General features: G+C 44.2%; 2 protein-coding genes across 8 annotated transcripts; both read left to right on the forward strand.

Annotated features, from left to right (window-relative positions):
• Positions 1 to 1,330: 1,330 nt before the first annotated feature.
• LOC111848053 (septin-7-like) lies at positions 1,331 to 11,222 on the forward strand. 3 transcript variants are annotated; one of them, XM_023819761.2, is made up of 13 exons: positions 1,331 to 1,376; positions 5,632 to 5,731; positions 6,370 to 6,476; positions 6,554 to 6,654; positions 6,809 to 6,943; positions 7,231 to 7,348; positions 7,451 to 7,537; positions 8,123 to 8,219; positions 9,131 to 9,182; positions 9,621 to 9,746; positions 9,965 to 10,100; positions 10,406 to 10,524; positions 10,699 to 11,222. In XM_023819761.2, exons 1-13 carry the CDS (start codon positions 1,338 to 1,340, stop codon positions 10,736 to 10,738), a joined length of 1,257 nt encoding a protein of 418 aa, XP_023675529.2. In that variant the 5' UTR covers positions 1,331 to 1,337; the 3' UTR covers positions 10,739 to 11,222. The 3 variants fall into 3 exon arrangements, with proteins under 3 accessions (XP_023675529.2, XP_023675531.2, XP_023675530.2); XM_023819763.2 differs by lacking the exon at positions 1,331 to 1,376 and adding an exon at positions 1,646 to 1,695; XM_023819762.2 differs by lacking the exon at positions 1,331 to 1,376 and adding an exon at positions 3,105 to 4,240.
• A 753-nt stretch (positions 11,223 to 11,975) lies between these two features.
• On the forward strand, positions 11,976 to 27,802 carry anln2 (anillin, actin binding protein 2). 5 transcript variants are annotated; one of them, XM_072717831.1, is made up of 25 exons: positions 11,976 to 12,171; positions 13,748 to 13,892; positions 14,427 to 14,615; positions 15,691 to 15,768; positions 16,117 to 16,283; positions 16,371 to 16,463; positions 16,690 to 16,770; positions 18,479 to 18,587; positions 18,792 to 19,637; positions 19,729 to 20,006; positions 21,195 to 21,289; positions 21,662 to 21,791; positions 21,878 to 22,013; positions 22,203 to 22,376; positions 22,674 to 22,800; positions 22,886 to 22,934; positions 23,047 to 23,103; positions 23,213 to 23,245; positions 23,342 to 23,363; positions 23,447 to 23,556; positions 24,103 to 24,156; positions 24,522 to 24,608; positions 24,705 to 24,812; positions 24,925 to 25,067; positions 27,068 to 27,802. In XM_072717831.1, the coding sequence occupies exons 1-25, from the start codon at positions 12,154 to 12,156 to the stop codon at positions 27,207 to 27,209; spliced, it is 3,471 nt and encodes a 1,156-aa protein (XP_072573932.1). In that variant the 5' UTR covers positions 11,976 to 12,153; the 3' UTR covers positions 27,210 to 27,802. The 5 variants fall into 5 exon arrangements, with proteins under 5 accessions (XP_072573932.1, XP_072573933.1, XP_072573934.1 ...); XM_072717832.1 differs by lacking the exon at positions 16,690 to 16,770 and having other exon boundaries at positions 18,741 to 19,637; XM_072717833.1 differs by lacking the exon at positions 16,690 to 16,770.
• Positions 27,803 to 27,971: the final 169 nt, after the last annotated feature.

Here is a 27,971-nt window from a genome sequence, read left to right on the forward strand (position 1 = left end):
ACATTATTGTTATCTATACGTTTGATAAGAATAGTACACTTGTATGATTTATCAGTTTCCTTTGTGAAATACTTTGCGAATTCCATCTCGGCCAATTTGTGTAACAGTCTTGAAAATTGTACAGATGAATTCTGGGTAGATCTGGCCACGCCTCAGACTCTTAGTGTGAGCGGTATCGGAGCGAAACTGGAGCGAGACAGAGCGACCGCTCCAGTCTTAATTAAAAAACCGCTCCGCGCTCTGACCAAATTCCGCCCGCTCCGCTCACATGCTCTGGTTCTGACCTGCCATTGTAAATGAGATCAACACATTCCTCAGTCATATGGTGGTGGTGAACATGGTTATATGAAGAGTGGATGTTAATGCACATTACGGCTAGTGAGAAGACTGGCTGCTCCATATTGCACTATATTGATCACTGCTTCATACTGCTCCATACTGATTGCTGCTCCACACTGACTTCTACTACTTCTTACTCATCCATATACTGATTGCTTTTCCATACTGACTGCTGCTTCATACTTGTTCATACTGACCGCTGCTTCATGTTGTTCCATACTGACCACTGATATATACTGCTCTATACTTACCACTAATACATATACTGCTCTATACTGACTGCTGCTTCATGCTGCTCCATACTGATTGCTGCTTCATACTGCTCTATACTGACCACTAATACATACTGCTCCATACTGACCACTGCTTCATACTGACCACTGGTACATACTGACCGCAACTTCATATTGCTCCATACTGACCACTGAAACATACTACTCCATAATGAATGCTACTTCATGCTGCTCCATACTGACCACTGATACATACTTCTCCATACTGACTACTGATACATATACTGCTCCATACTGACTGCAGAATTGAGCATTCTCCATCCACGTCGTTAATTTTTATTTTTGTTAACAAAACTCGTTAAATTAATTATAGGCTTATATCGTATAACACATGGAGGAAATGTAAACCACTCATAATATACAATCGTTCTGTTAGCAAAATCACAATTTCAAGTATTACATTGCTCCTATGGAAACGTGCGGCTTCAGAAACTTAGGTAACTGGGTGTGGGACGGCTGATGAGCGAAGCTTCACCTCGGAAATCGGGTTACGCTTTCGAAGGACAGACCTGAAAGGCGATCACGCACGGCGGTCTGTTATTATGACATGCCAGTCCAATGCAAGTCGCTTGCATGAGGCGGTTTTTATGTTTCCAGGGAATGTAACATGTAATCTAGAATCCGTCTTCTTCAATCTGTTTTGGCAATTTTAAAAGCCTTTATGTCTGGTCTGTTTTTTTTAAAAAAAGTCTTACATCACAGAAGATGATGGACAAAACTGATTCTGAAGTTTGCAGCCTATCAGTAAGTGGCCGTATAGTTTGTAGATCACAGCTAGCTGCAGTGAACTCGCTCTTTGTGTATTTCACAAATAATTCACATGTGTAATATAGGTAACAAGATAGATAGATAGATAGATAGATAGATAGCAACGATAAAGCAATACACGTTAAATAATTATGAATCGTGGCTAGTTACACTATGACAGGTGGAATTTAAAGGAGAACGGGGTATACCGATAAAAAAAAAACTGCATCTTTAAAAAAAGGAAAAATAATTCAGACCGAGGACCGATTTCGCCGGCGCTAGAATATGTAGCCTATCGTATTGATCCGGAGTATTGGTAGGATCGATTCGCTGTTTTTTGACGTGCCAAACCAAGTACACCAGCAATACTGCTCTAAGTGATCATTATATTTCAAGGACATCTTGTCTAGCTTGGATAACTGTCACATTTGACGGGATACGTCTAATGATTTAAGGGGCTTAGATATAATTGGTTAGGATTAGGGTGGGTAACAGCAGACAGGAGCGAAGACTTCAAACTAGAGTTTAGATTCTCTGCCCGAGCCCGAGCCCAGACCCGACCCGACCCGACCCGTGGGCCGGGTCGGGCCGATATTTCCTGCCACTATCTTCGGGCCGGGCCGGGCGGGGCCATGATCAAGCATTTGTGTGTGGTTTTTTTTTTTAAATCATTACTTAATTAGCCTAATTGGGTGGAGAGCTATGCCATAATTATAAATGTAGCTCCCTCCCGTAAGACACGAGCACAAGAGTCCTTTGCATTTAACTGAGCCGACGGTTTATTCGAAAGACAGTGGCTTCGTTATTATCACCATCATGGCAGACGTGAGAACTAAATACAGATACGGAAACACAAAATCAAGCACATTTACTTACAATATTAGCTAACAAACATTGAAATTCAAATGAAATATAAACATAAATAACAATAAAGACAGCTTAGAGAATTCATATACAGTTAACACGAACCTCAGTTAGCATTTACATTTACATGGCTAAATACAACAAACTTAACTAAAACTTAATTAACACATACCTCGTTGGCTGCTTACGGAAGGATTTAACCTTTTTCTTAACCCTTTACTTAAAGTTCGATGCCGAGCACACAAACTGGTTCCAGCAGCAAGTGAACTGGATAAGTGAAAACGTGCTTTTCTTCTAAACGTGTCTCAAAAATCCATTCTGAATAAACAAACAATGCAGTTTACATGCTTCGTCCTTGTTGCATTTTTCATTAAGATAAATCTAAACTAATTTCTGTAGTTCAAACAACTTAGAATTGTAGTTGAGAACGTCTGTTACAACGGCTCACGTATTAAAAAATAGTCGGGTTTAAATCGGGCTCGGGCTCATAAATACAGTTAATGTGTCGGACCGGGTCGGGCTCGGACACAAGGTGCACGGGCTCGGGTAGGGTCGGGTTTAATTTTTTGGGCCCGATCTAAGCTCTACTTCAAACTGTAGTAGTTTGGTGATAATGCACTCAAACAGGGCAATAATTGCAATGCTAGTTAGTATGCACACACATTGTATCCTGAATTTTCATACCCACATTAACCATCATCATTGTGCTTGAGATAAATACAATTGAGTACCTGTGTTTCCACTATATGGTGACCCAAGGTAGAAGGACAGTGATATCATCAGGACCGTGTTACAGTATGGTAGCTAAGTAGTCCCTGTGTGATGCATTTGGGTTTGTATATCCGTCAGCATATTGTTACGTCCTGCTGCTGTTCGCTCCGCCCCCTCCACCAGGACCACTTGGCTCGGCCCTTGCTCCGCCTCCCCGTTTGGACCCCGCCCACCTTTCCCCGCAAGCCGGCCGTCACTTCCGTCCGGCAGAAGTGAAAAGCCGGACAGAAAGTACCCTCGAGAGCTCTGCTCATATTTTGGATTGTGTTTTGGTTTGCTTATTTGAATGATTATTGTGTATGACGGTTTTGGTTTCTCGGATTACGATTTCTCGCTTTGCCCTTCTCTGTACTTCTGCCCTGGTTTTGTTTGATTTCTGGTTTTCGATCTTTCGCCCGGTTTTTGGTTTACGACTTCGCGCGCCCCTCGGACTTTACGCTTTGGCTTGTATGTGTGTTTGTGTATGTATCTGGTGCGTAGGGAGTGGTTGCCGTTTTGTTTTGTTATACTTTGTGTCCACTGATTTGGATAGGGAGTTAGGTATAGGTTTTGTTGTTTCTGTGTTCTTTGGTAGTTCAGTTAGACTTGGGTTTCGTTCGGTAGTTGGGGTTTTGTTTATTGTTTTGGCCTTTATCACTCCTGAAGCTCTTGCACCAGGTTTGCTGTTATGTGTCTGTCTTGCGTGAATAAAATATAAAAAAAACTATAAAAATATCCCCTTTGTCCACGTGTGTTCCCTTGTACACCACACCCTGTGTTCCCCATTCCCTTCCTCTGTTACACCCTAACCCCTAGACAGGGTCGTAACAGAATCTGAATGTGTAATTCAAGTATAACAGTCACAGTAAACCTGTAACTACCCCACTGGCAGGTGGTACATTCCTAGTGGCCACAGACTCTTCCACAGTGTGATATAGAAGGGGTGTGCAGGTATGAGAGCCCGTAGAAATCCGGGACAGACTGTGCAGATTACAATTGATTCCTCCCTGGACAGCTGAGAATATGGCCATGGGCAGTGGCATTCTGGATGGCCTGACAGTAATGATGAATAGCATTTTGCTGGGGCTGGCTTCCCCTGCACTGCCAGGCAGAAGGAGACATAGCAGCGCGAGGGAGTAGCGTGATGAAGCAGCACCAACTTGGGAAGAAAGTTGGTGTTGGCCATCATTTGGTCTGAACTTCACTACCTACATGATGAAGTTTCAACTGTGCTGGAGATAATCCACGTAAATACGAAGTCTTCCTCTCTATTCATATATAACTGCTTCCCTCTGCTCCCTCTCTGTTTAAATACAGTTGTGTCCCTCGTCCCTTTACTTCATCTCTTTTTATATACCACTACTTCCTTTTACTTTCTTTTCTCATAGGCCACTGCCTTCCTTTACTTTTTTCTGCTTATATCCCACTACTTCCCTTTACTTCCACTTTGTTTATGGACTACTACTTTCCTTTACTTACCTTTTTTTATATACCACTGCTTTATTTTCTCTATTTATGGACCTCCGCTTCTGTGTACTTCCTTTGTTTATATACCACTGCCACCCTTCCTCTCTGTTTATATACCACCACTTCCATTTACTTTCTTTCTGTTTATATACCACTGCTTCCCTTTACTTCCTTTGTTTATATACCATTGCCTCCCTTCCTCTTTGTTTATATCCAACTGCCTCTCTTTACTTCCTCACTGTAAATAGACCACTGCTTCCCTTTACTTCCACTCTGTGTATACCGCTGTCTCCCTTTATTTGCTCTCTGCTTATACAACATGGCTTCCTTTTATTTTCTCTCTATTTTTTGCTTTGTTTTTTTTTTTGCACCTGTATGTACAGTTCCGGTAAAGAGAATACTTACTTCAAGCTTGTTTCCAAAAACAAGGATAAATTACTGTACATTATAGAGAATATTTATGAGATACAGGCCTGTGGTACAAGAAATAAACTATGAGTAAATAATATGTTTTGAGTACTGCAGTTCCACATAAAACTGACAAAGTATCTTTCTGCTGCACCAGTACTACTTGAATGCCTTCAGAAGAATGCCTTTATTGTCATTGTTTTGGGGCGTTCAATGCCACATAGCCATCATGCTGCTTGCAAAGTGGTGAAGAGGGACTTTTGACTGATGGATGTTGGCGCTCATTGGAAATCACTGTCTTGTAGAAGATGCCATGGAGGTTACTCATGGTTGTGGTCACTCATCCAGAATTGAAAAGTTTGGGATGAGTTCTCCACAGCTGCTGAAAATGTGTTTTTTTTTTTGATCAGATACTGTAGATTTCAGTGTGTCATGTATATTCCGTTATTGAATGGTGGAGCCTCTTGAATTCTCCTAACCAGTAGCAGTCTCTCCCATTCTCCAAGCCTCTCCCAGTGATGGAACCTCATCCATTCTTTCATTCTATAATGATCTTCAGTCTCTGCCTTTCTTCAAGGCAGTAATGGAGCCTCTCTCATTCTTTCAGCCAATAACAGTCTCTCCTATGCTTCTTGCCAATGATGGAGCCTCTCTCATTCTCTTAGGCAATGAAAGTCTGCTTCCTCAGGCGGTGATGGACTTGCCAAGGTTTTCTAATGTACGATTTAAATTTTTATCAAGTATGCTTGTAACTGTCTTGCAGCAGAGAAATCTGGATGGGTATGTTGGTTTAGCCAACCTGCCAAGCCAAGTATACAGGAGCTCGGTGAGGAGGGGCTTCGACTTCACGCTAATGGTTGTGGGTAAGGCACAGCTCCATGCTCTCCTGCTGATTAAGTGTAATATTTAAGCTGATTGAACAGAGTGAGTGGGTGTGGTAGTTTGTTCTATAAATGTTTGGTTCTATTTCTGCTAAAATTTGTGTTTCCATTTTGATGGTTCTGGTGAATTCATTCATGCCCCAGAACCTCCAGGATTCTATGCACACATTAGTAATACTTTTTTTGTGGGAACTCCTACTTCACATCAACTTCTTGCACTCACAAAATTCAGCAATATATTAAACCGGATATTAAAATTAATGGTTTAGCACTGAGCAATTTGTTTTAAAAAAAAAGAGATTAACATTTTAAAAGGGGCCTCAAGGGTTTGAGAAGGATCATATTGTTTATCTCCATTTCATTTGTCCATCCAAGTTTCTGTAGCTGCTTTTCCTGTGCGGGGATGTGTGTGGGGGGGGGGGGGGCAAGCTACAGGCAACAGGGAACAACCCAGGACTCCAACCCATCACGGGGCACACTCACACACCATTCGGTCACACATGCACACCTATATAGGGACTGCTCGTATCAGCATGATAGAACAAGGGACCCCTGCTTACACAATGAAAGCCCTGTGATTTAGCCAGTTTTAAGTGTCACATTTCTGCTGGATTCCATAGGTAAGGCTGGACTGGGGAAATCTACACTCATCAACTCCTTGTTCCTGACTGAGCTGCCCCCCATGGACAACCAAGGAGCTTTTCAGCTTGTCCAGAAGACCATGCAGGTGAGACAGAGCCCTGTCCCAGGAGGATGACCACTTGGCTACTGGATCCTGCTCTAACACCATCCCTCACATTTCAGATAGAACAGTCCAAAGTTGTTGTGAATGAGGACAGTGTCCAGCTCACACTCACGATTGTGGACACTCCAGGGTTTGGAGACGCTGTTGACAACAGTGACTGGTCAGTTGCTGTAAGGGAAGGTTGGGGTGTAGGTGTGTATGTGTGTATGTGTGCGTTGACTGTTACTGTTGCATTTGAGATATATATTTGTAGTTTGTGACTTTTCTACAGCAAAACAAAGGTCTTGGTGTTGATATTCCCTCTATACCTCCAGCTGGCAGCCTGTCATTAACTACATTGACAATAAGTTTGAGGACTTCCTGAATTCAGAGTCCAGGGTCAACCGTCGACGAATGCCTGATAGCCGAGTTCACTGCTGCCTCTACCTCATCTCCCCGTCAGGTCACGGGTGGGTGTTGGGCATTGCAGGCTCTTTTACACACACACACACACACACACACACACACACACACACATATGCATGCACACCTTCAGAATCTGAAACTGTGTCAAAAAGAAACATGTATAATGTTATGCATATTGTTTGTGACTGTATGTCGATGTATGTAGTTCTTGTCAGTGTAGTGAGATTTGTATGTTATTCTGAGAAAGGTGCAGCAGACTCTCTATATAGTGTGGAAATGATAAAAATATCACAATCGCATCGTACCCAATGTCCTCCCTGCCCTCATCCAGACTGCAACCTCTGGATGTAGAGTTCATGAAACGCCTCCATGACAAGGTCACCATCATCCCTCTCATAGCCAAAGGTGATACATTTACTCCTGAGGAGTGTCAGCAGGTGAAAAAGCAGGTATGCTAGTATGTGTGCGAGAGTGTGTGTGAGAAGAGGTGGTTGGATAGGTGTGTATGTTAACTTCTTAAGCCCTCAAAGAAGGATGTTTCTCCTTATCAGATTATACAGGACATCCAAGCACACAAGATCAAGATATATGAGTTTCCTGACGCAGGGCAACATGAGGGCCGCAAGCTCAAGATCAAGGTAGAGGCTCAACACTGCCCTCTGCTGATGGGAGGGCATCACTGGAGGCAGGTGCTTGGTGTGCCTTCATGTTGCAAAAACCAAAGAATTCCTAAGTACCTGTGCTAGTTCAGATGGCTAATAAAAGTTTCATAAGTAAATTTTGGTTTAGATCATACCAGTGGTACAGCAGCAAAGAGGAAGAACACCATAATAGAGGACTACAGAATAATATCACCAGTTTTCTGTCACCCATCTTCTTTTAATCTCACTGTTCATCATATAGCCATCTTGTAACTCCTGAAGTTAATCACACCACACTCATACCTGACTGTAAGCAGTACTCAGTTAGCATTCGGAGGCCTTTTCGTGACTAGTGGAATTCCCATTTTTCTGCTTTAACTACACAAAGAGTATTTTAGTACCATCCATTTTGAAGTAGTATGTCAAAATCTTTCTTTAATGCTATCTTTCATTTTTTCAATGGTGTCATAAAGGCTCATTTTAAAACTGGAACGGAACTGAGAATTTCAAACGCCAGTCATAGATTTTGGTTGGACATTCTTGTTACCATGGTTACCTTCCTGAAGGGATGTTTTGTGGCAGGAGAGTATGCCTCTGGCGGTGGTCTGCAGCAACATGGAGGTTGCGATGGATGGGAAGAAGGTCAGAGGTCGCCAGTACCCCTGGGGTGTGGCAGAAGGTGGGTGGCAAGGTTAGAGGGATGAGAGCTTGGGGATTTGGTTCAGTTCAAATGAAGTATTTTTTACAGATTTTTACAGATCTGTGTTTGAGTTACAGTGCTTTTCTTTTTCCTTTCCCACACCTTTCCGTGATGCGCAGAGGGCATCCTTGGTAAACGAAACATCTCTTACTTTTCTGCTTCTTACATTATGTTCATATTTGAGGTCAGAGATGAGGTTCTTCCCGACACTTCAAAGCATTTTCCCCGCCCTCCTCAGATAATGGGACGGCACGGTGCCTCCCCCTTCGGATTGGGGGGTGGGTCCTGAGTCTCCTCCTGCAGTTCAAAGACACGCAGTGTTAACCTCTTTAAATTGCCCATAGTGCGTGCCTTGCTATGGGCTCAGATCCCATCCGAGGTTTACCCCAGCCTTGCTATGGGCTCAGATCCCATCTGGGGTTTACCCGGGTCTTTTTATGGGCTCAGATCCCATCCGGGGTTTACCCCGGCCTTGTTATGGGCTCAGATCCCATCCAGGGTTTACCCGGGCCTTGTTATGGGCTCAGATCCCATCTGGGGTTTACCCGGGTCTTGTTATGGGGTCAGATTCCATCCGGGGTTTACCCGGGCCTTGTTATGGGCTCAGATCCCATCCAGGGTTTACCCGGGCCTTGTTATGGGCTCAGATCCCATCTGGGGTTTACCCGGGTCTTGTTATGGGCTCAGATCCCATCCGGGGTTTACCCGGGTCTTGTTATGGGCTCAGATCCCATCCGGGGTTTACCCGGGCCTTGTTATGGGCTCAGATCCCATCCGGGGTTTACCCCAGCCTTGTGCCTGTGGGGAGATGTGTCTGGCTGTGTGTACCAGGTGGGAATGTGTCTCTCATGTATCCAGCCTACGCACCTCTCCTCCTCTCCTTGTTTCAGTGGCCAATGGAGAACACTGTGCCTTCAGTGTCCTGCGTAAGATACTCATCAGGTCAGAGCACGACTTTTGTACCATTGTTGTTGCACTGTGGGGTGAGCTTAACAAATCAAACACTGGTACAACATGCACAGTACCGTGTGGCCTGCAGCCATGTCTCCTGTTGACATGTAGTTTAGAAGGTTTAGCTCTCGGAAAAAACAGGTTGCTACCATAAAGAGGTAACTGTCCAAGTGGAAAGATGAGGTCATCATTTTGTAGAGAGTGTTGTCTTTTGAGTTAGATGATAAACAGGGTCCTGGCTTATAGTATAGGTGTGAAGTGTACTGTTTTGTTGTATTGTATTGTAATGTACCGTAGAGACACCAACTGCCAGAAACAAATTCCAAATTGGCCAATAAACCTGATTCTGATATTAACAGTGGTGAAGTTATAATTATCACCCCTTACTGAGCAGCAGTGCCAGTGTGGTGTCCATTTGGCCCAACACAGGACTCATATGCAGGACCTGAAGGGCATCACCAACAGCATCCACTATGAGAACTACCGTACCAAGAAGCTGGCAGCACTGACCTGTAATGGAGTGGGCGGAGCAAATGCCAAAGAAGAGCTCAACAAGTAGGCCCCTTGGGGCAGTGTTTCCCAATCTGGTCCTTGGGGACCCACAGCAGTCCCTAGCAAAAACATGGACTGACTGTGGGTCCCCAAGGACTGGATCATCATCTGTTGTTTTGATTGGTTAAGTTTTAAATACATATTAAAGTATTTAGATATAGCATGTCAGATAAATACGCACCATTAATGAAATTTCCCTCTCGATGATGGTTCTGACTCAGATGCCCTCTGGCTCACATGGAGGCGGAGAGGAATGAGCATGTGCTGAGATTGAAAAAGATGGAGTCTGAGATGCAGCAGGTCTTTGAGATGAAGGTTAGGGAGAAGAAGCAGAAGCTGAAGGACTCTGAGCTGGAGGTAAAAACTCATGTGTGATTACAAATGCAAGAGGACAGGTTAGACTGCGATGTGAGGTAATAAAAAGTGTAACACAATGTAAAAAACAAGCATGTCTGGTCTCCAACAAGACAAATACAATTTCACACTTTCACAAATTCTTCTTATGCTAGAAATGCAAAAGTTTAATCGGTTGTCATCTGTTTGCGATTTTTAATGGCTGGTGGTTATTGATTGTTAAATGTAGTCAAATTAAATGAAAAAGAAGTTCCCACAAATACAGTAATGTGAATGTGTGTGTGTGTATGTGTGTGTGTACGTGTCAGTTGGAACGGCATCATGCACAGATGAAGAAGAGCCTGGTGACTCAGTATCAGGAGCTGGAGGAAAAGAGACAACAGTTTGAGCAGGAAAAACAGGCCTGGCAGAGACTCCAGGCATACAGGTACATTGGGAGGGGGGGCAGATATTCACAAAACAGACATGGACACATAAGCTCATGCACAGTACTGTGCATACACATAGAAGCAGTACTACTTACACATGTACTCTTGAATAACAAAAATATTCACTAGTTTCCATTACATTTCATTCTAATCTCCCGTCTCTTTTTTTGTAGGTTAATGGAAAAGAACAAGAGGAGGGGAAAAGTATTTTGAAGCTACTTTATTTAAAAAAAAACCATGTCAAGTTAAGGTTGGGAGGAAATGCCATAGCTCAGACATAGAGAGGCCCCATAATTTAATTGTCATGGCTATAAGTGCCCCTTGTCATTGGGGATATGTGCAGTAGTCTTAATGCACAATTAATGTTCTAATTAACATATATGTGTATGTTTTTGAGGGTACCCATTTTTCCATCTACTTACCTTATATAGCTGTAGTATAGTTCTTATGTTTATTCACCAATAAAAACACAAGCAATTGTAGCAGGGTGTCTCTGCAGGTTAGTAGTCTGACCTTGTCCAAAAAGTCACTGGTTCAAATACCACAGCTAACAAAGTAATCATAGCACCACTGGGCCCTTGAGAAAGGCAGCTAATCACACTAGGTGCTCTCACCTGTCTATGTGTATCTCATAGAAGAGCAAGATAGGATATATAAAAATTGAATTTTGCTGTGCATGCTACCTGCACAATGATAATAAAGGCACTCTAATTAAAATCGACTTGCTGTCCTGTTTAGTAGGGGGTGAAGCTCATTGTGAATGAGATGGATCGATCTGTTGTTGTTCTGCGATGCAAGTATCCTGTGCTGATTACACAACAGAAGTAGCCTATTCCTCACTGGTCAGATGAAAATGCTATTTGGACATATTACATTCAATAAAAAGTATTTATATTGTAAAGTTATATTTGAAAATGTTACACATTAGTCATATAATGTGCAATAATAATTTAATGTTAATGAATCTAGTTACTCTTTTTGTGGCTCAGTTTGTCGTAACCTGTAACCGAGAAACTATGCCCACTGCCCAATTTTACGTTTATTATACTGTATGTATTAAAGGACCCCTGACAAGGTCTCGGCCCCCTGCATCTGCAAGAGTATCCATGCCCCTTTGACGTCCTGTTTGTAATGTATGACTGGTTGGGCTCTCTCTTGCACTCCCTGGGAGAAAAGCCTAGAGTCATCTACACTGACTGTTCCTCGATACAGGTCCGAGACTTGATGTGGCCCTTTGAGATCATACTTATGTTACAGGCTGGCCAAACAATAACCACTACTAAGAAAAGAATATGAATTTTAACATAGAGAGAGACAGAAAGGGAGGCGCCGAAACACCTCCCAGACGGTTTTATGTTTTAAACGCTGACGGTTATAAAAGAAAGAAGGACAACCTTCATTCTTACGTCACCACGTAGCCAGCGCGCTCACTCATTGGTCGTTCAGACACGCGGAAGACGCGCCAAATTCGAAGTTTGAAATCGGAAGCGTGAGAAAAGAGGCGTCGGCCCCGCAGTCCAGAGCGAATCTGGGTCCTGAGAGATTTTCACAGCGGTTTGTACGGCTCCCGACGTCTGGTTTTGGCTTTTCGAATACCAGAATCTGGCCAGTTATAAGGTGCGGGTGAAATGGAGCCTTTTCTAGAGGTAAAGTAACATTTCTCTGAGTACTGGAGCGGCGTACCCCGATTTACAAAAAAATGATACATTACACTTTGCAAATTACCTTGAGCTGTTTTAAACTCAGCCTGCTCATTTTGAAATATTGCTGGTAAATGTTCTGCCTTAACGTTACCCATCGTATCTGTCTTTTTGTTTGTTAGGAATTTGCACTGGTTTCTGCAAATATCTAATTGGCTCATTTGTCAAACTAACGTTCATAAAAAGTTATTAAAGTTGATTAAATCCTCTCTGTTATGGGAAGAAATCTTGTAAATAGTCTGTATAGTTTACAATCTACCCTAATGCTTTTGATGCAGCTTTAGGTTTATAATGGAATAAAACGGATTTTACCTCAGACTTCTTGCGTGAGATTCTGAAAGCCTGAGTGTTACGCCAGATGCATGAGAGTTGGCAACTTTGAACATAAGTACATAAGAACTATACAAACGAGAGGAGGCCATTCGCCCATCGAGCTCGCTTGGGGAGAACTTAACTAATAGCTCAGAGTTGTTAAAGTCTTATCTAGCTCTGATTTAAAGGAACCCAAAGGATTCAGCTTGCACTACATTATCAGGAAGACTATTCCATACTCTGACTACACGCTGTGTAAAGAAGTGCTTCCTTAAATCCAGTTTGAAATGTTCTACCGCTAATTTCCACCTATGGCCACGAGTTCTTGTATTTGAACTAATGCTAAAGTAACTATTCGTTTGAACAGCATCCAAACCTGTTAGAATCTTATAGACCTGGATCAGGTTCCCCCTCAGTCTCCTTTGCTTGAGGCTGAACAGATTTAGCTCAACTAACCTTTCCTCGTATGACATTCCTCTAAGACACTTTACTATAATTAGAGCCTAATTAGAGGACTGATTGAGAGTGGTTCTCTCACCTGGGTTTGACCAGCTGCCTTAAAGGTTATCCCAAAAAACCTGCACACCAGCTGGCCTTTTGCGGATAAAGATTGGCCTGCCCCTTTCTAACTGGCCTGGTTGGGGCCTTGGGAAGTCGGCAACGCGCTGTTTCTCACCCGGTCTCCAATAGGTGGCGTTGCTCCCCCTTGCTTCTGCGGGTGTCCCCTTCCTTTCCTTATCCACCAGCATGTCTCTACAAATGCTGCTTTGCCTAACCCCACACACAAACTGCTTTGATTAAGGCTGTTGTATATCCTAGTTTTTATATGAGCAGATTATCCACTAGTATAAAACTTTTCTGAGCAGCAGATCTGGGTAGGCTGGATGAGTTTGGTTATGTTCGGTGTGAGCTTCTCTGTCCCTCTTGCTTGGAGTTTAATGCAGTAAATCTGCACTGTCATGAGGATATTCTTGGGCAGAAAATGGTAAGCCAGCTTGTTTTGATGGACCCGAGCAACTTGCCAAATTTTGTCCAAATGGTGTTCTGACAAGAGTTTTGTTCAAAGTTTGAGGCTAACCTACTTGAAAACTAACTACATTTTTTACAGAAATTGAAGAAGTATGGGCTGAGTGAAAAATGTAAAATATTTGGGTCTTGCTACCATAACCATGCATTTGAAAGTTTTCTCCATCCTGTTTGTTTCTTGCAGACATCATCGTGTAGCAGACCTGATGCTTTGGAGCTGCACTCCCCAGACAGGAAGGGTGTGGAGGATGGAATTGGTGCGATAGGGGGACAGAAAAGACAGAGAGCCCTTCTGTCTGATGATGAGGAGACCAGTTTGCCCATCCCTAGTGAGTGTTTTACACTATACTTTTGAAAGATGTTTCTTGTATATAAAGAAAAAGTTCTTGTATATGATAATGTCAGGACTGAGGCACTGTTGGATAGGCGAATCTTCCAGATTATTCAGTGTTACTCTTGAAAACACTTAATTGTAGCACATTTTTCACTTACTTTAATCCTTTTATACACCCACAATTTTTTGCCATGATGACAAAACAATGTGGTAATGTTGGATGAAATCGGATATGCGATAGAACCTAAGGGATCACAATGGTAGAAGTTGCGGATCAAATGGAAAGACTAAGCGTGTTGCTCTGTAGGAATGTGCAGAAACTGCCACGTCTTGTGTGACGCTTCTCTCTTTATTTTGTTAGAATAGTGTTACTTATACATTAATTTTTTAACTGATATTTTAGAATTTTGCTGGTTATTTGAAGGCTGGATGCAGGAGCTTTTACTCTTATGTTTTTTGTAAAACTGTTCTCTAGGCATTGAAGGGTGACATGTTTGTTACTTGCATTGAGGAATTTCTCCTGTTGCAGAGTCACAGGAAAGTTCGAAGCGCCGGTGCTTGGAGCCGGTGGGAGATGAAAACATTGACCCCCTGCATCGGTGGCCAGGGTCCCCTGAGAGGTCTCGTCTTCGACAGCAGGAACAGGAAGTAAAGCCAGATACCCCAGCTGTTTCTTCAGTTCGTGCCAGACTGCAGTGGCTGGGGCAAAAGCAGGGAGGTCAGTACCCCTCTGGTGTAAAAAGCATCTTCCCTTTAAGTTGCGAACTGGGCTTATAACCTTGGTGTTTTGGGCCTAGAGGATGAGATTAGGGTTTCATTAAGTAACAACGGCAGCCAAATTGTAGCGAGCATGCCAGGGTTCCCGCTGCCGCTCGTCACTCTCGTCATTGACGAAAACGAAACCCATGGTGACGAAGAAAAACGGCATCAAATCGTCACTCTGGCGAATTCAATTTTCAAATGACGAATTTTTAATTTTTGAAAAGTCGAATTTCATTTTTTCCCAATTTTCAACCGTAGCACCCGTAGCGCCTAATCAAAACTGGCCCGGCGCCCCAGACACACGATCGTCGATCATCCATGTCAAATGAGCATGGGCCGTTCTAAAAGTAGCAAATGTTATCGATCGGTGTGGGGACATTCTAAAACGCTTAATGTGAAAACGCTTAATGTGGTTTAATATACCAAATTTCGCACACACTATTGGTCGCTATTTTGGTACATTAAACCACATATTTCAGAAATAATGTTGTAATTACTATATATATATATATATATATATATATATATATATATATATATATATATATATATATATATATATATATATATATATATATATATATATATATATATATATATATATATATATATATATATATATATATAGTAATTACAACATTATTTCTGAAATGCGTAATATACATCATGTTTTCAGCACGCCAGCACGCAAATTTTTACACAGTATTCACGATTCTCCCAAGCTTATCAAGTAGACTCGTGACTCGCCCATGCCGTTAGTTGACCAATCACAGTGTGATTGTCAGAAGAGATGTATATTCAGTGAGTTTAATGATTAATTTATTAAGAAGCGGCGAGAGAGTGACTAAAAAAAACGGATGCTGAAAAAAAGTGAAGAATTTGATTAGTAGAAGCAAAAATACAAAGAAAAGTGAAGAATTGAAATCAAACTCCAGGGGGAACCCTGGCATGCTTTAAGAAACTTTTTACTAACTGCAAGATCCAGCGTCATGCTGCCTCTTCTGTAGTGTAAGTCTGGTAAATCTCTGCAGATGGAGCAGTGCCACAGAGATGCCTGTCAGACCCTGTGCAAGGAGAGCCCACCTGTAGCTTGGAGCTGCACTCCATAGGTAAGGATGCTGCTTTTTGCCTGCGTGGGCTGGTGCACCTAGTCACACGGTTTATGAAGTAAGCTCTGTCACGCTTGCAGCATGCTGCTCCTTCTGTTTGCATAATCTTGCATGCATGCAGCATTACGCCCTCGGGCTGGGCACACGCATTCATGCTGTCATGCAGTTCCTTGTGTACACATCCTGTACTATGCAACAATGTGCAAATGATGATTGTCATTGATCTCATTTGTTCTGAATCTATTCTAGTAAAGGACCCTTCTGGAGGGTGCTGACATGTTTCTACCCTGAGGCCTCAAGCGTGGCACTAGCTGCTGCTCTGATGACTCTGAATGTTGCTCTCTGTAGGTAATGTGGAGTTCCATTCCCGGGTGGAGCGCTTCGAGACCCCTCCGCAAAGCCCGGCTTTCTTCACGCCCCGATCCCAGGTGCCCTCCAACCTCACCCGCTCTATGCAGCAGAAACTGCAGAGCGCCAACACGCCGAGTTCAGTCCGAGCCTCCCGCATTCGCCAGGTGGGTTTCCGTCTGCTGTTTGCCTGTGATCCCCCGCTCTGTCCTCACTTGTGTCAGTATGGCTTTCTTTTTACCGTGTCTGCGCAGGAGCGGCAGGAGGAGCTGCGTCTACTGCGCTCACAGCCAATTGCCGAGAATGCTTGGATGAAAAGGAGCCTGTCGGACCCCTCCCTGGCTGAGGTGAGTCGGTAAAGATGGGGAACTGAGCTGTTGAATGATTGAATGATTTCTGGCTCTTAACTTTTCAGCTTTTACTTCTTCGCCCTACCATTAGAGCAGGTATGGGTTTTAGCTTCTCCCGAGATGCAGTTTCTTGTAACATTGGGAACAGCCGTTGGGTTAATCGGTTGCCTGGTGAAGAAAGGTAGTGTGGTTGCTTTACGTGACCTCCAGTTTTCACCAAAAGGTGAACTCGCTGCAGCCACCCTTGCGACAAGTGGCTCCTCGCTGCAGGACGCTGCAGTGGCCACCTATGCGTCCCCGGGATGTGAGTGTGCTTTCAGGGATTTGGGGTTAGAGGTTGCACCCAGCTTGTGTTTCTAGAGGCTCGGGGTTAAAATCACAAATGTCTGCATGTCTTTTAATCATGCACGGGGTTTTTTCCATCTGGTGTCAGCCTTTATTTTGTGCTCTACACAAGAATATGTGGGTCGAAGCCACCCAGTTAGTCCCATACTAGGTATGCACCTATCTGACTTTGTCCCGATACTGATACCAGGGCTTTGGGCATCAGCCGATACCGAGTACCGATCCAGTACCAGTGTTTAATTAAGAAGCCGTAGGCTTTGCCTCACTGTGGAGAAGACTTTGATCATTCTTTAATGTGTAAAGCAACATCAAGCTGAACTTGAACAAAGATCTCCTAGCATTGTAAATCAAAATGTAACAAATGCATACATATATATATATTAGTGGCCAAAATAGAAACACCTACACAGGTAAAATACCTGTGTGAAGTTGCCCCCCCCCCCATATGTTTCAGATTTCAACCAAACTGGTCTCAATCGAAACACGAGCCTGAGCACTATACGGCGATCACGTAAAGGCATAAACTAAGAGGTATAACTCAGAAAAATAACTACACACTTTTTAAATGGCACAAACTATTGAGACCGGTTCGGAGGCAAATGGGGGGCTAACTTAACGCCAGAGTCACGTGACCATGTAAATAAGCAATATCTCAGCACTGAAGCAGCACAAAGGACAGTTTTAACGGCACAAACGCGGCACATACGATTGAGACCAGTTTGGTTGAAATGTGAGACATATATGGGGGGCCAACTTCAAACAGGTTTTAAACGTTACTACACGAGTACTGGTGGTAATGTTTCTAAACAAAGAATGTTAGAAATATCATATTGCATGATTAAATAACTGGAGCAACGTTAGAATAAAATTCTGCAATCTCTAAAAATTGGAAGTGTGCAAATCAATGTATCACCTAGCGACACAAACACGTCGATGCACAAGTATAAAAGCTCACGATGGCATAGGCCATTAGTGTAGGTTACAATGTAGGCTTGACTCAAAAGTGTAATCGAGGATGGATATTTGGTTGTGAATAATTAATTTACCCAAATTAAAACAGCATTTGTAGAAGTTTATTTAGGCTTCTGTAGTATAACAGTAACAAAGTATACTGTGGCATTTTCTTTCAGTGAACCGGTCGATGTATTTCAGAATACCAGAATAGTGTTACTTTTGAAAATATTGTCAATACTTTTTACACCGCAGTTTAATATCTGTCCAGTCGTAATACTTTTTTAGTCATACACAACCTAAGCCACCCTAATTTATGCCATATGTTGTAATCGCTGTAAGCTATATTTGGCAGTGCTGCCTTTGTGTCTGGAAACGATAGCTTTGCAGATATTGCGAGTAGCTGGAGAACTTGTTAGCATAGCAACTTCAAGGGTGAAATACCTCCAAATTGCTGACTTGTTGGCTCCATCCATGCTCTGTTAGCTCTCCGTCTAGCAAAATGTGCGCTTTCACCGGCGTTCTGCTGACATATGCGCAAGTAGACATAAACATATCAAATTGAATAGATTGGCCCCATTGTCATTGGTATCCGGTCCAGCTGCCTGTCAGTGTCAGACTGATTTCCAATATTAGTATCAGATTGGTGCATCCCTATCCCAAACAGGACTGAGTGAATGGATGCAAGGCAATAATAAGCACTGTAAATTACACAGGTGGAAGCTTCTGAGACCAGAGCCAGCAATGATGAGCAGCCCAGGCCAGCATGCAGTGGTGACCCTGCTTGCCTCCTGGAACCTAGTAAGGAGCTCCATTCCAGTGCAGGTAAGATGCATAGTCCACTGATGGGAATGGAGGACAAAAAGGTATCTGGGTGGAAGCACATGGGTGACACAGGTGTGATGTTCAGTGAGTGGTATAGGTTTGTAGGATTTATTGTGGAATTTGGAGTGTAGTGGTTGTGGCACACTTCAACAGGAGAGCAAGAGGGACGTATGTGCCCAACAGGAAAACACTTTCTACCTGCAGAGATGCTTTCTTCAGGTGAACAGCAGGAGCAGAAGGTGCCTTCACCAGAGGAAAGGCAAAAAATACCAGCTGAGATGCTGGAAGGATCAGCTTGTTTCTTTGGAAAGCAAGAGCTTGAATTTCTTCCAAGTGATATAATGGAATTTACAGAAGGTCGGCGGCAGGCAGGGTTGGAATCTCCTGGAGATGAGCAAGGTGGGGAGGAGCCACGGTTCCGCTACATGGAGGAGCAGGTTGAGGGGGAAGGAGAACAGGGTGAGGAGGAGCGACAGCCTCCCTGTGTGGAGGAGGAGCAGGTTGAGGGGGAAAGAGAGCAGGGTGAGGAGGAGCGACAGCCTTCCTGTGTGGAGGAGGAGCGACAGCCTCCCTGTGTGGAGGAGGAGCAGGTTGAGGGGGAAGGAGAACAGGGTGAGGAGGAGCGACAGCCTCCCTGTGTGGAGGAGGAGCGACAGCCTCCCTGTGTGGAGGAGGAGCAGGTTGAGGGGGAAGGAGAACAGGGTGAGGAGGAGCGACAGCCTCCCTGTGTGGAGGAGGAGCGACAGCCTCCCTGTGTGGAGGAGGAGCGACAGCCTCCCTGTGTGGAGGAGGAGCAGGTTGAGGGGGAAGGAGAGCAGGGTGAGGAGGAGCAGCAGCTTGCTGGTGAGGAAGAAGAGCAGCCCACTTGTGTAGAAGGGCAGGGACAAACAAAGGAGGCTCTCAGTGTGGAAGAGCAAGGACAGGTGGAGGATCCTGGCGTAGAAGAACAAAACGTTCTCCATACAGTGTTGCGGGGACAGGATAAAGTTTCATCTGTTCGGGAGTCCAAGGTTTGGTCCAGAGTGTCTGAGATGAAGGAAGCACCGTCAGGTGAGCCGTACCTTGAGGCACATGCCTCTGGGTTTCCTCTGTCATGTTGAAGGGTCAGATGCAGATTATGTGTGTTTGATTCCCCTGGCAGATAAAGACCTGAGTGAGGAAATGAGCACCTCTGGGATGATTGACCAGCTGTTTGCTAGAGTCCTGGATACTGAGGAGGAAGAGGAGGACAAGAGAAGGAAAGGACACTGTGATTCGGATGCTGCAGAGGGGAAAGGGGAAGAAATGGGTCTTGCTACTGAGGGTGTTGAGCTGGAGAGTAGGTCACTGGACAGCAGTACAGATGAACTGTTGACCCTCCCTTCCAGCTGCATCCTTTCCCCTCTCAGCAAGTCTGTGGAAGCCGTGGTCACTGATTTGGTAAGAGCCTCGTCTCCTCATCTGTAGCTCAATAAATACAGTCAAGTTGGTGTAATGAGGCATTCTAAATCCATAGGTATCAATATGGATTTTGTCTCAAACCCCTCCCCCCCCCAGCCTGGCACAGATGTTGGACATGAATGAAGGCCTGGCATACAATCTGTTCTAGTTTATCCCAAAGGAAGTTTGATGGAGTTGAGGTCTGGGCTCTGTGCAGGCCTGTCAAGTTCTTCCACACCAAACTCAACCATGTCTATGGGCCTTGCTTTGTGCACTGGGGCACAATCATGCTGGAACAGAAAAAGGCCTCCCCCAAGTTGTCCTGTCACTGAAACTAAGGGGCTTAGCCCAACTCATGAAAACCAACCCCATATCATTATCTCTGCTCAACCAAACTTTATAGCTGGCACAATGCAGTCAGACAGGTAACATTCTCCTGGCATCTGCTAAACGCAGGCTCATCCATCAGTCTATTTGGCATTGTGCTTGGTGATGTGAGGCTTGCATGCAGCTGCTCAACCATGGAAGCCTATTCTGTGAAGCACCTGGCACAGTTTTTGTGCTGCGGTTAATGCCAGGGGAGGTTTGGAACTCTGCAGTTACTGAGTCATCAGTGTATCAGCGACTCTTATGCATTATCAGCAGTCAGCGATCCCGCTCTGTTACTTTACGTTGTCTGCCACTTCACGGCTGTGTTTGTTGTTCCTAAACACTTCCACTCTGTAGTAATAACACTTACAGCTAACTGGAATATCTGAAAAGGAAATTTCACATACTGACATTTCTATACACCTGAGGCAATGGATCTGAATGAAATGTCTGACTTTAGTAATTGTGGTGTGTCCCAATGCTTTTGTGCATGTTTTGTACCTTCCTTGGGTGTCTGTTTATACTGAGACACTACACAACTGGTTTTGTTCTTAGTTTTGATTGCAGAAGTTGCTTTTATTTTTTTCACCAAATGGTAATGATTGAATTAATCGATATTTTCTTTATGCATATGTACTAGTTGTAGGTTTCTGGGTTGCTAGGCAAAGTTTCAGAGCCTAGAGATTAATTTATGTAAAGGAGGATGAAGAAACTGTTGAAGTGACGCTTCACTGTGCGGCTGTCAGGCTTCCTCTAAGGTGCAGCCACTCTTGGTGTGTTGAGGTGTGTAGTAACAGCCCGCTATTGTCGCCCTGATAGAGACTTGCCTCCAGCTGCCTGCCTGATGTCACCTCTGTGGATTGTGTCCCAGAAGGGCCCCATGACCCCCCACCCTCAAGCACCCCGCTCTACAGGTAAGGGTGAGCTGATGCAAGCAGAATGGCCTCACTGCATAAAGGCTGCTTTGACTGCTGACACGATCAGCCATGCAGTGGATGAAAATCCAGTTGCTGTTGCCAGTGAGATCAGCTCCTGTTGCATTGATTGTGACCAAGTACTTGTATTAATAAACACCCTTTTGAAATGCTCATGATAGTGTTTATATTTGAAATAGCTGGTGCGTTTTTACTATCTGACTTGCCAGCTGAATGTATAGTGTGAGGATCTGTACTAAAACGGCAAGCTCTAAGTGCAGGATACCAAATGTCAAATGTGATCATACATGCTGTTTTAGAAAGAGGGCCATTATAACTTAAGTGATTCACACGTTGCCTTTTTTTGGACAGCATTGATGCATATCGCACGCAGCTGCAGAACTCCCGGCATGCCGTTCACATTGTAACTCCGACCGCAAGTGGGCAGAGACCGCAAGCATCCTGCCCCCAGCCGCTGATCAACACCAAAGACAGGATCAAGGTAGGATAGTTTCTGTGATGGCAGAGGGGTTTCCTTGTTCTGGGTGGGGCAGCTCCCCGTGACCGACTGTGACCGGCTCCCCGCAGGCTCTCAGCGAGGATGTGGCCAAACTGCAAGTCGTCATCACTCAGACCCTGCAGGCGCTGAGCTGCTGCACAGATGAGGACCATTGGAAGGGCTCCCCGATGGAGGCTGAGGCAGAGAAGCTTCTGCTGGTCTCCTGTGAGTCTCTGCTTTCGCCGTTTCATTATTGGAATCAATAAGTGGTCTTAGTCTGACTTTTACATTTCCTTAATGTCACATCGGTTCCCCATCTAGAAGGACGAGATTTGTTTTCCTGTCTGTATGTGTCTGGTTTAACTTTGGGTTCCTCAAAAGTGTCTGACTCATGCATCTGTGTTTCCTTCTCAGGTGAGAAGCGCACAGCCCTGTTGGCTGAGGTGGCACAGCTGAGGGCGGGAGTTGAGTCGGGAGATGCGGTGACGGCCAGTCCCTCTCAGGAACCCTGCAGGGGCACCGTCACCATTGCGAACATACGGCTTCCTCTCAAGGTGGATTTTGTCTGCTCCTCTCTGACACTCGCAGGTATGTTTGTGCCACATCCACACCTGCACCATGAGCCCACATGTATGCACAGCAGGGTTGGGGCCATTCCGGAATGCATTGATCAATTCCAGTCCAAATCAGGAAATGGAACTGGAGCTAGGATTGGGGGGAAAAAAACTATGGGGAACAGAATTGGAGTTAAATCTCCCTGAAATTCAAATTCAAGTTCCAACTCTAGTTCCATTTCCTGATTTGGACTGGAATTGATCAATGCATTCCGGAATGGCCCCAACCCTGATGCGCAGCCAACTCATCCTCTGTACAAAATTCGCACAGGTCGACCAACGCACTACTTCTTTGTTCTGATCCGCTACGGGGCCTGCAACATCGTGGCCACTCCCCTGGCCATAGCAGCTGATGCGCAGACTGGGGACAGCATCTCCTTCCCTACCTCTGTCACTCTGTGAGTGGTCCTGCGTGTGCCTGTTGCATATGCAGCATGTTTTTCTTGTTGGTTTCTCACACTGTATTGCCCGTGTGTGCTGTAGGCAGGACATCCGCTCCAATTTTGAGATCGATGTGGAGGTCTACAGCTTGGTGAGATGGAACAGCTCCAGCGGGCTGCAGTTTTTTCCTTTCTTTTCATCATGACAGGCAGTCTAGTCCTTTGCTTGGTCTTTCATGGGGTATTGTCTTCCGTCTTCCTCAGTCTCAAACACCAGGGAACGCCAAGAACTTCAACACAGAGCGATTCTCTAAGTCCAAGGTATACTGAACTGCTGATCTTTGAGTATGACACTGGGAGAGGGGATGGATATCCTTACAGTGACACAGCAGAAGCACTTAAATTGCCTTTTCCCTGATTGTTCCACCAGGTTACTCCAAAGAAGTTATTGAGCTCTATCAAGGTGAGTGCTTGACTAGTGCCATCTGACATCAACCTTAGTCTGAGCACATTCTGTGACTAATCAAGTTTTTTTCCCCACTCTCTTTTATTGTAACAGAGAACCAATCACAATGCAGCATGTAAGTGTCTGACCTCGTACATTCTGAGTCCTGCTGTCTGCCATGTGATAACCCAATTTAACTCCCCACCCCCATCTTCTCAGCAACTGCCCTGACATCTGTGGGTCCCCAGCGTTCCAGTAACTTCTGCCTCGTGGGCTCGCACAAACTCACCCTTGCTTCTCTGGGCCAGACAAAATTTCCTCTGGACAAGGTAGGTGTCACGGTGCCCCCCCCGCCCCCCACCACTGGCTATTGTGTTTCTCCTGAAACTTGAATCCAGTGTGGCTGTTTAAGTTCTTGACTCTGTTTTGGTATTGGATTATCAGGTGTCATCACCCTTTTTCTTTTCACTTGATTTGCTCCAAAAAGCGATGCTGTCACTGCAGCCAGTGCTTGTCGCCAGTTTGACAGTCTTTCGGTTTGCAGACTTCTCAATAAGCTGAGAAAAATTCAAGTTCACGTCTGAATATTTTGCAGATTCGTGTCATTTTTGGTGTGAAACGTCTTTAAGAGTATCGTGATTTTGTATGCGTTCTGGGGTATCACGCAGCAGCGTTTTTGTGAAATAAGGCAATTGCTGATGCAGAGTGTGAGTAGCAGTCACTCAGCTGGGAAGGGTGGTCAGGGTGCCTCAGCCTCTCACCGTCTTTGATCCATAATCTGTAAGTCTGGTTGATAGGCTTCACCGCCTGGGCCTCCTCACTGATTGGGACTCTGCGGCTCTAATGCTCTTCCTTGTTTTCTCTCTTCACTCTAGATGAAGTTTGATGGCAAAGTCAGGAAGCTTCTCGGGGATGAATTTCAGGAGAAGGTTTAATGCTGACAATTGCCACCCTTGTATAGATCTGAGATGCAGTAGAGCTTCTGAGTGCTTTCAGTGCTGGCATGGCTCTCTTCCCCTTACCTGCCCCCTCCCCTCTGATGGTCTGTCTGTACCCAAGTACATTTCTGCTATTACTCCCTGACCCCTTTGTTATTCCCCTCTTACCTAATGTCCTGCTCCTCTCCTAAGCGCCAAGGTGTGGTTGTTCCCTTTCCGTGTGGAATAACGCTGCCCTGCTGACTGTCTAACCAGGATTAAACCTCAGCTAACTGCCTTTTGGATGGCAAAATAAATAAAGTGGGTGTCCTCAGATATGAACGAGCTAATAACACTGCTACTGTCCTGCCTGGCAGGTGCCGTTCTTGTCGCCGCTAGAGGGGAACATCTATTTGCAGCTGAATTATGAGAGCCATTCCAACGTCCAACACAAGGGCTTCCTGGTGAGTGAGTCCTTGTCCTGTCTCAAATGAACAGTTCAGTGTTATTTTTAACCTGCAGTTATATGAAAATGCAGTCTTCCTCACTTTCGCTCTCAGACCATGTTTGAGGCAGTGTGTGGGCTTGGGTCATGGCAGCGTCGCTGGTTTTCACTGGAAGGGAACCTGCTCTTATACTGGAACTCCCCCAGCAGTGAGGGTAGCAAGGTTAGTATGTTCATTCGGCAGCTACATGTCTGCTGTTCTTTATGCGGAATGCCCTGAAAGTGATCTCACCTTCACCTTCGGTCCCCTTTCTGTGCTCTCATTCCCCTCGCAGCCTCCAGAGGGCAGCATCAGCCTAGCCAGCCGTGCTTATCAGTGTGTAAGGCTGGTGACGAGGGACTCCTGTGCCCGGCCACACACTTTTGAGCTTGTGAGCTATAAGGCCCTCCAGGAGGATAGTGGTGTCACACTTGACAAGTGAGAACCTCACACTACATTGTTTTGACAAGCACCCTCTGGGCTTTTAGTATGTGGTGTCATTTTGGGATCTTTCTGCTACTTTCTCTTTGGGATACTGCAGTATTTGCTATGGTGGGATTTTAAACAGCTTGACATTCGCTTCTGTAAAAAAAAAAAAAAAAAAAAAATACTATGAGACATTTTTCAAAGTTTACTGGCATGGCTGAACCTACATGGTGGTGTTGTGGTGTACAGAACAAGGGTAATTATCAATAATTATGAAATTCCTCTCTGGAGGCATTTCATGAAGTTTTATTAATTTAGTAGAAGATTCATAAAAATCCATGGGTTTGGGGGCAGACATACTGTGATCCTCCACTGGTTATCTTTAGTTAAGTGGACCAGCACCAGAGAAATGCCTTGTGGTATCTGATATGATGGTAGCATTACCACAGTAAAAAAAAAAATAAAAAAAATGGATAATTAACCTTCATTTTTTTTAATTGCCAATTGCAGGGTTCCCGCGGGGTCTTAGTCTAAAATTCAGAAAGTTCAATTTAAGGCCTTAAAATGTCTTTAAAATGCCCAGATTTTCATCCTAGGTCTTAAATTTAATTTACCCAAGTCTTAAAATTCTTACCTCCGTTCATTCCCAAAAAGCGTTGTCCGCAGAAAATAAAATAGTAAAACGCCGTAAAACGAATCCGTTGGTTGTGTTTTCTGGTCTGCACCGGTGTCTGCGTTTGTAATAAAACTACAAATCTCATCGCGTGATCACTGCAGCTAGGCAAACAAACAGTTTGAGACGGGTCTGGCTGCAGAACGTGCACTTTCAGCCACTGACGTCAGGTGCACGCTCAGCCACAACAGGAAGTGCAGGGGAATCGAGCGCTAACTTAGTTCTTGAGGCCAATGTGAACGGTATGTTTTATTATTTGTATTACTGAATGATATAGTTACAAGTTTATTTCATGCCATACATTATTGCAATATAAATGTTAGTAACTTTTTTTTCTCTGACTGGAGTGATTTTTTTTCCAGTTAAAAGGCAACTACTAGCCAGTTGGCTCATGTTATCATAAAATAAACACATGTCTACTTTTACAGAGCTTTTCATGGAGTTACCTTGTGAATGTCTTGGTGTCCAGCATATAGTTTTTAGTTGTTCGTGTGGTCTTGAGGAGAACGTTTCTCGGTCTCCTTTTGGTTAAGGCAAGGCAAGTCTTTATTATCAAACACAGGGGTTGTTTAATTATAAAGCACATTAAATAAGATTTTAAAAAGTGAAACCAAGACAAAAAAGCAAAATAGAGATGGGAAAAAAGCTTATTTGAATAAAAATTGCTTGGAAAATCTGATTAAAAGTGCAGTATGTCATGCCCCGATTGTCTACTCCTCCCGTGTGCCACGCCCCTCGTTAACCCCGTGTGGATTCCCTGTGTTTATCAGCTGTTTCCAGTTTTCGTTATCGCTGATGGGTCTGGAACGTAACTTCCGCAATAGGCGGGGATCATTATGTATTTTAAGACTTAAACTATAAAAAAAGTTTGTGTGTGGTCTTTTCTATATCGCGGATTTTCACCTATGGCTGATAGGCAGGGGATCCAGACCCATCGCGGAAGTTACGTTCCAGACCCATCATAGGTGATAGGTGAAAATCTGCAATATAGAAAGACCATATACATAAACTTTTTTTATAGTTTAAGCCTTAAAATACCACGCCCACATGTGCTTTAAACACGTGAACTTTGTAAACACATATGATGTATGTGGATGTTTGGCTAAGGATATGAATGACAAAATTTGAGAATTTCTGGTATCATTCCAATGTTTCTAGTAATGCATCGCGTTGGTCTTAAATTTTACTCATAATGGTCTTAAAAAGGTCTTAAATTTAACTTACTGAAACCTGTAAGAACCCTGAAAATGAATATATGACTGGTATGTGATTTCTCTGCTCTTGCTGTGTGGGAGCAGACTGTACTCGCTCCCTAATCATACTGTGCGCTCCTCTTCAGGCACTGGTTCTCAGCTGACACGCGTGAGGAACGGGCCGAGTGGATGAAGAAACTGAACCAGGCACTTTTGGATTTGCACACATGGACTTGTTGTCCAGGGGGCCCAGAGCCCCCCAGGCCATGTAGGGAGAGCATGCTGTAAGCCACACTGTCAGCTGCTCCCCCAGCCTTGGGTACCCTGGGCAGGGATGGCAGGGCCAGTGTCACTTACTTGTACCTTTTAGTAAGAAGTCTGCTCTTTATCTAATAACATGCATTTCGATTTTCATATTGGGAGATTTGCATAATGCCTGTAATCGATTTTCCATGTTATGTTTGACAAATGGGTGTAAAAACCAAGGTGATCGTAATGTGCAATAGGTATGCATATGAAAGCCCCTCTAGAATGATCCACTGCTTCTGGACTCTAGGCTGCAGAGTGTGATTTTGCACGGGTGTGAAGAATCGTTGATCTGCTTGAAATCTTTCCTCCTCTGGACATGACTGTCGTTTTATGTATTTGTTCTATGTAACACTACATGTGTACAGAATAATACACTTATTGCAGAGGATCCCTATTCCTGTCCATTCATTCATATGAAGTGAAAATTCCCTGAAAAACTTTTTATAAGAAACATATACATTTACTGTGATGTGGGCCCCTTTCATGGGTTTAGTATTGAAGAATATAGTTCATGGTTGAGTTGGTACTTTGCTGTGATGTTCTGGAATAGAATAATAAAAGGCTGAGATGCACCGCGAGAAAGGGTTACAGGTCATATACATCTAAAGAGTCGAACACGTGTAGTGTCGGGGCGTTTTGCAGTATCCACTCCTAGCAGGTGGTTTAAACACGGTGAAGTGAGCGTATGGACTCCTCCATAAAGCTTTTACACGCGGTTACTGTTCACGAAGACCCGCCCTC

The sequence above is a fragment of the Paramormyrops kingsleyae genome, chromosome 11 (assembly GCF_048594095.1).
Source record: "Paramormyrops kingsleyae isolate MSU_618 chromosome 11, PKINGS_0.4, whole genome shotgun sequence".
Lineage (NCBI taxonomy): Eukaryota > Metazoa > Chordata > Actinopteri > Osteoglossiformes > Mormyridae > Paramormyrops > Paramormyrops kingsleyae.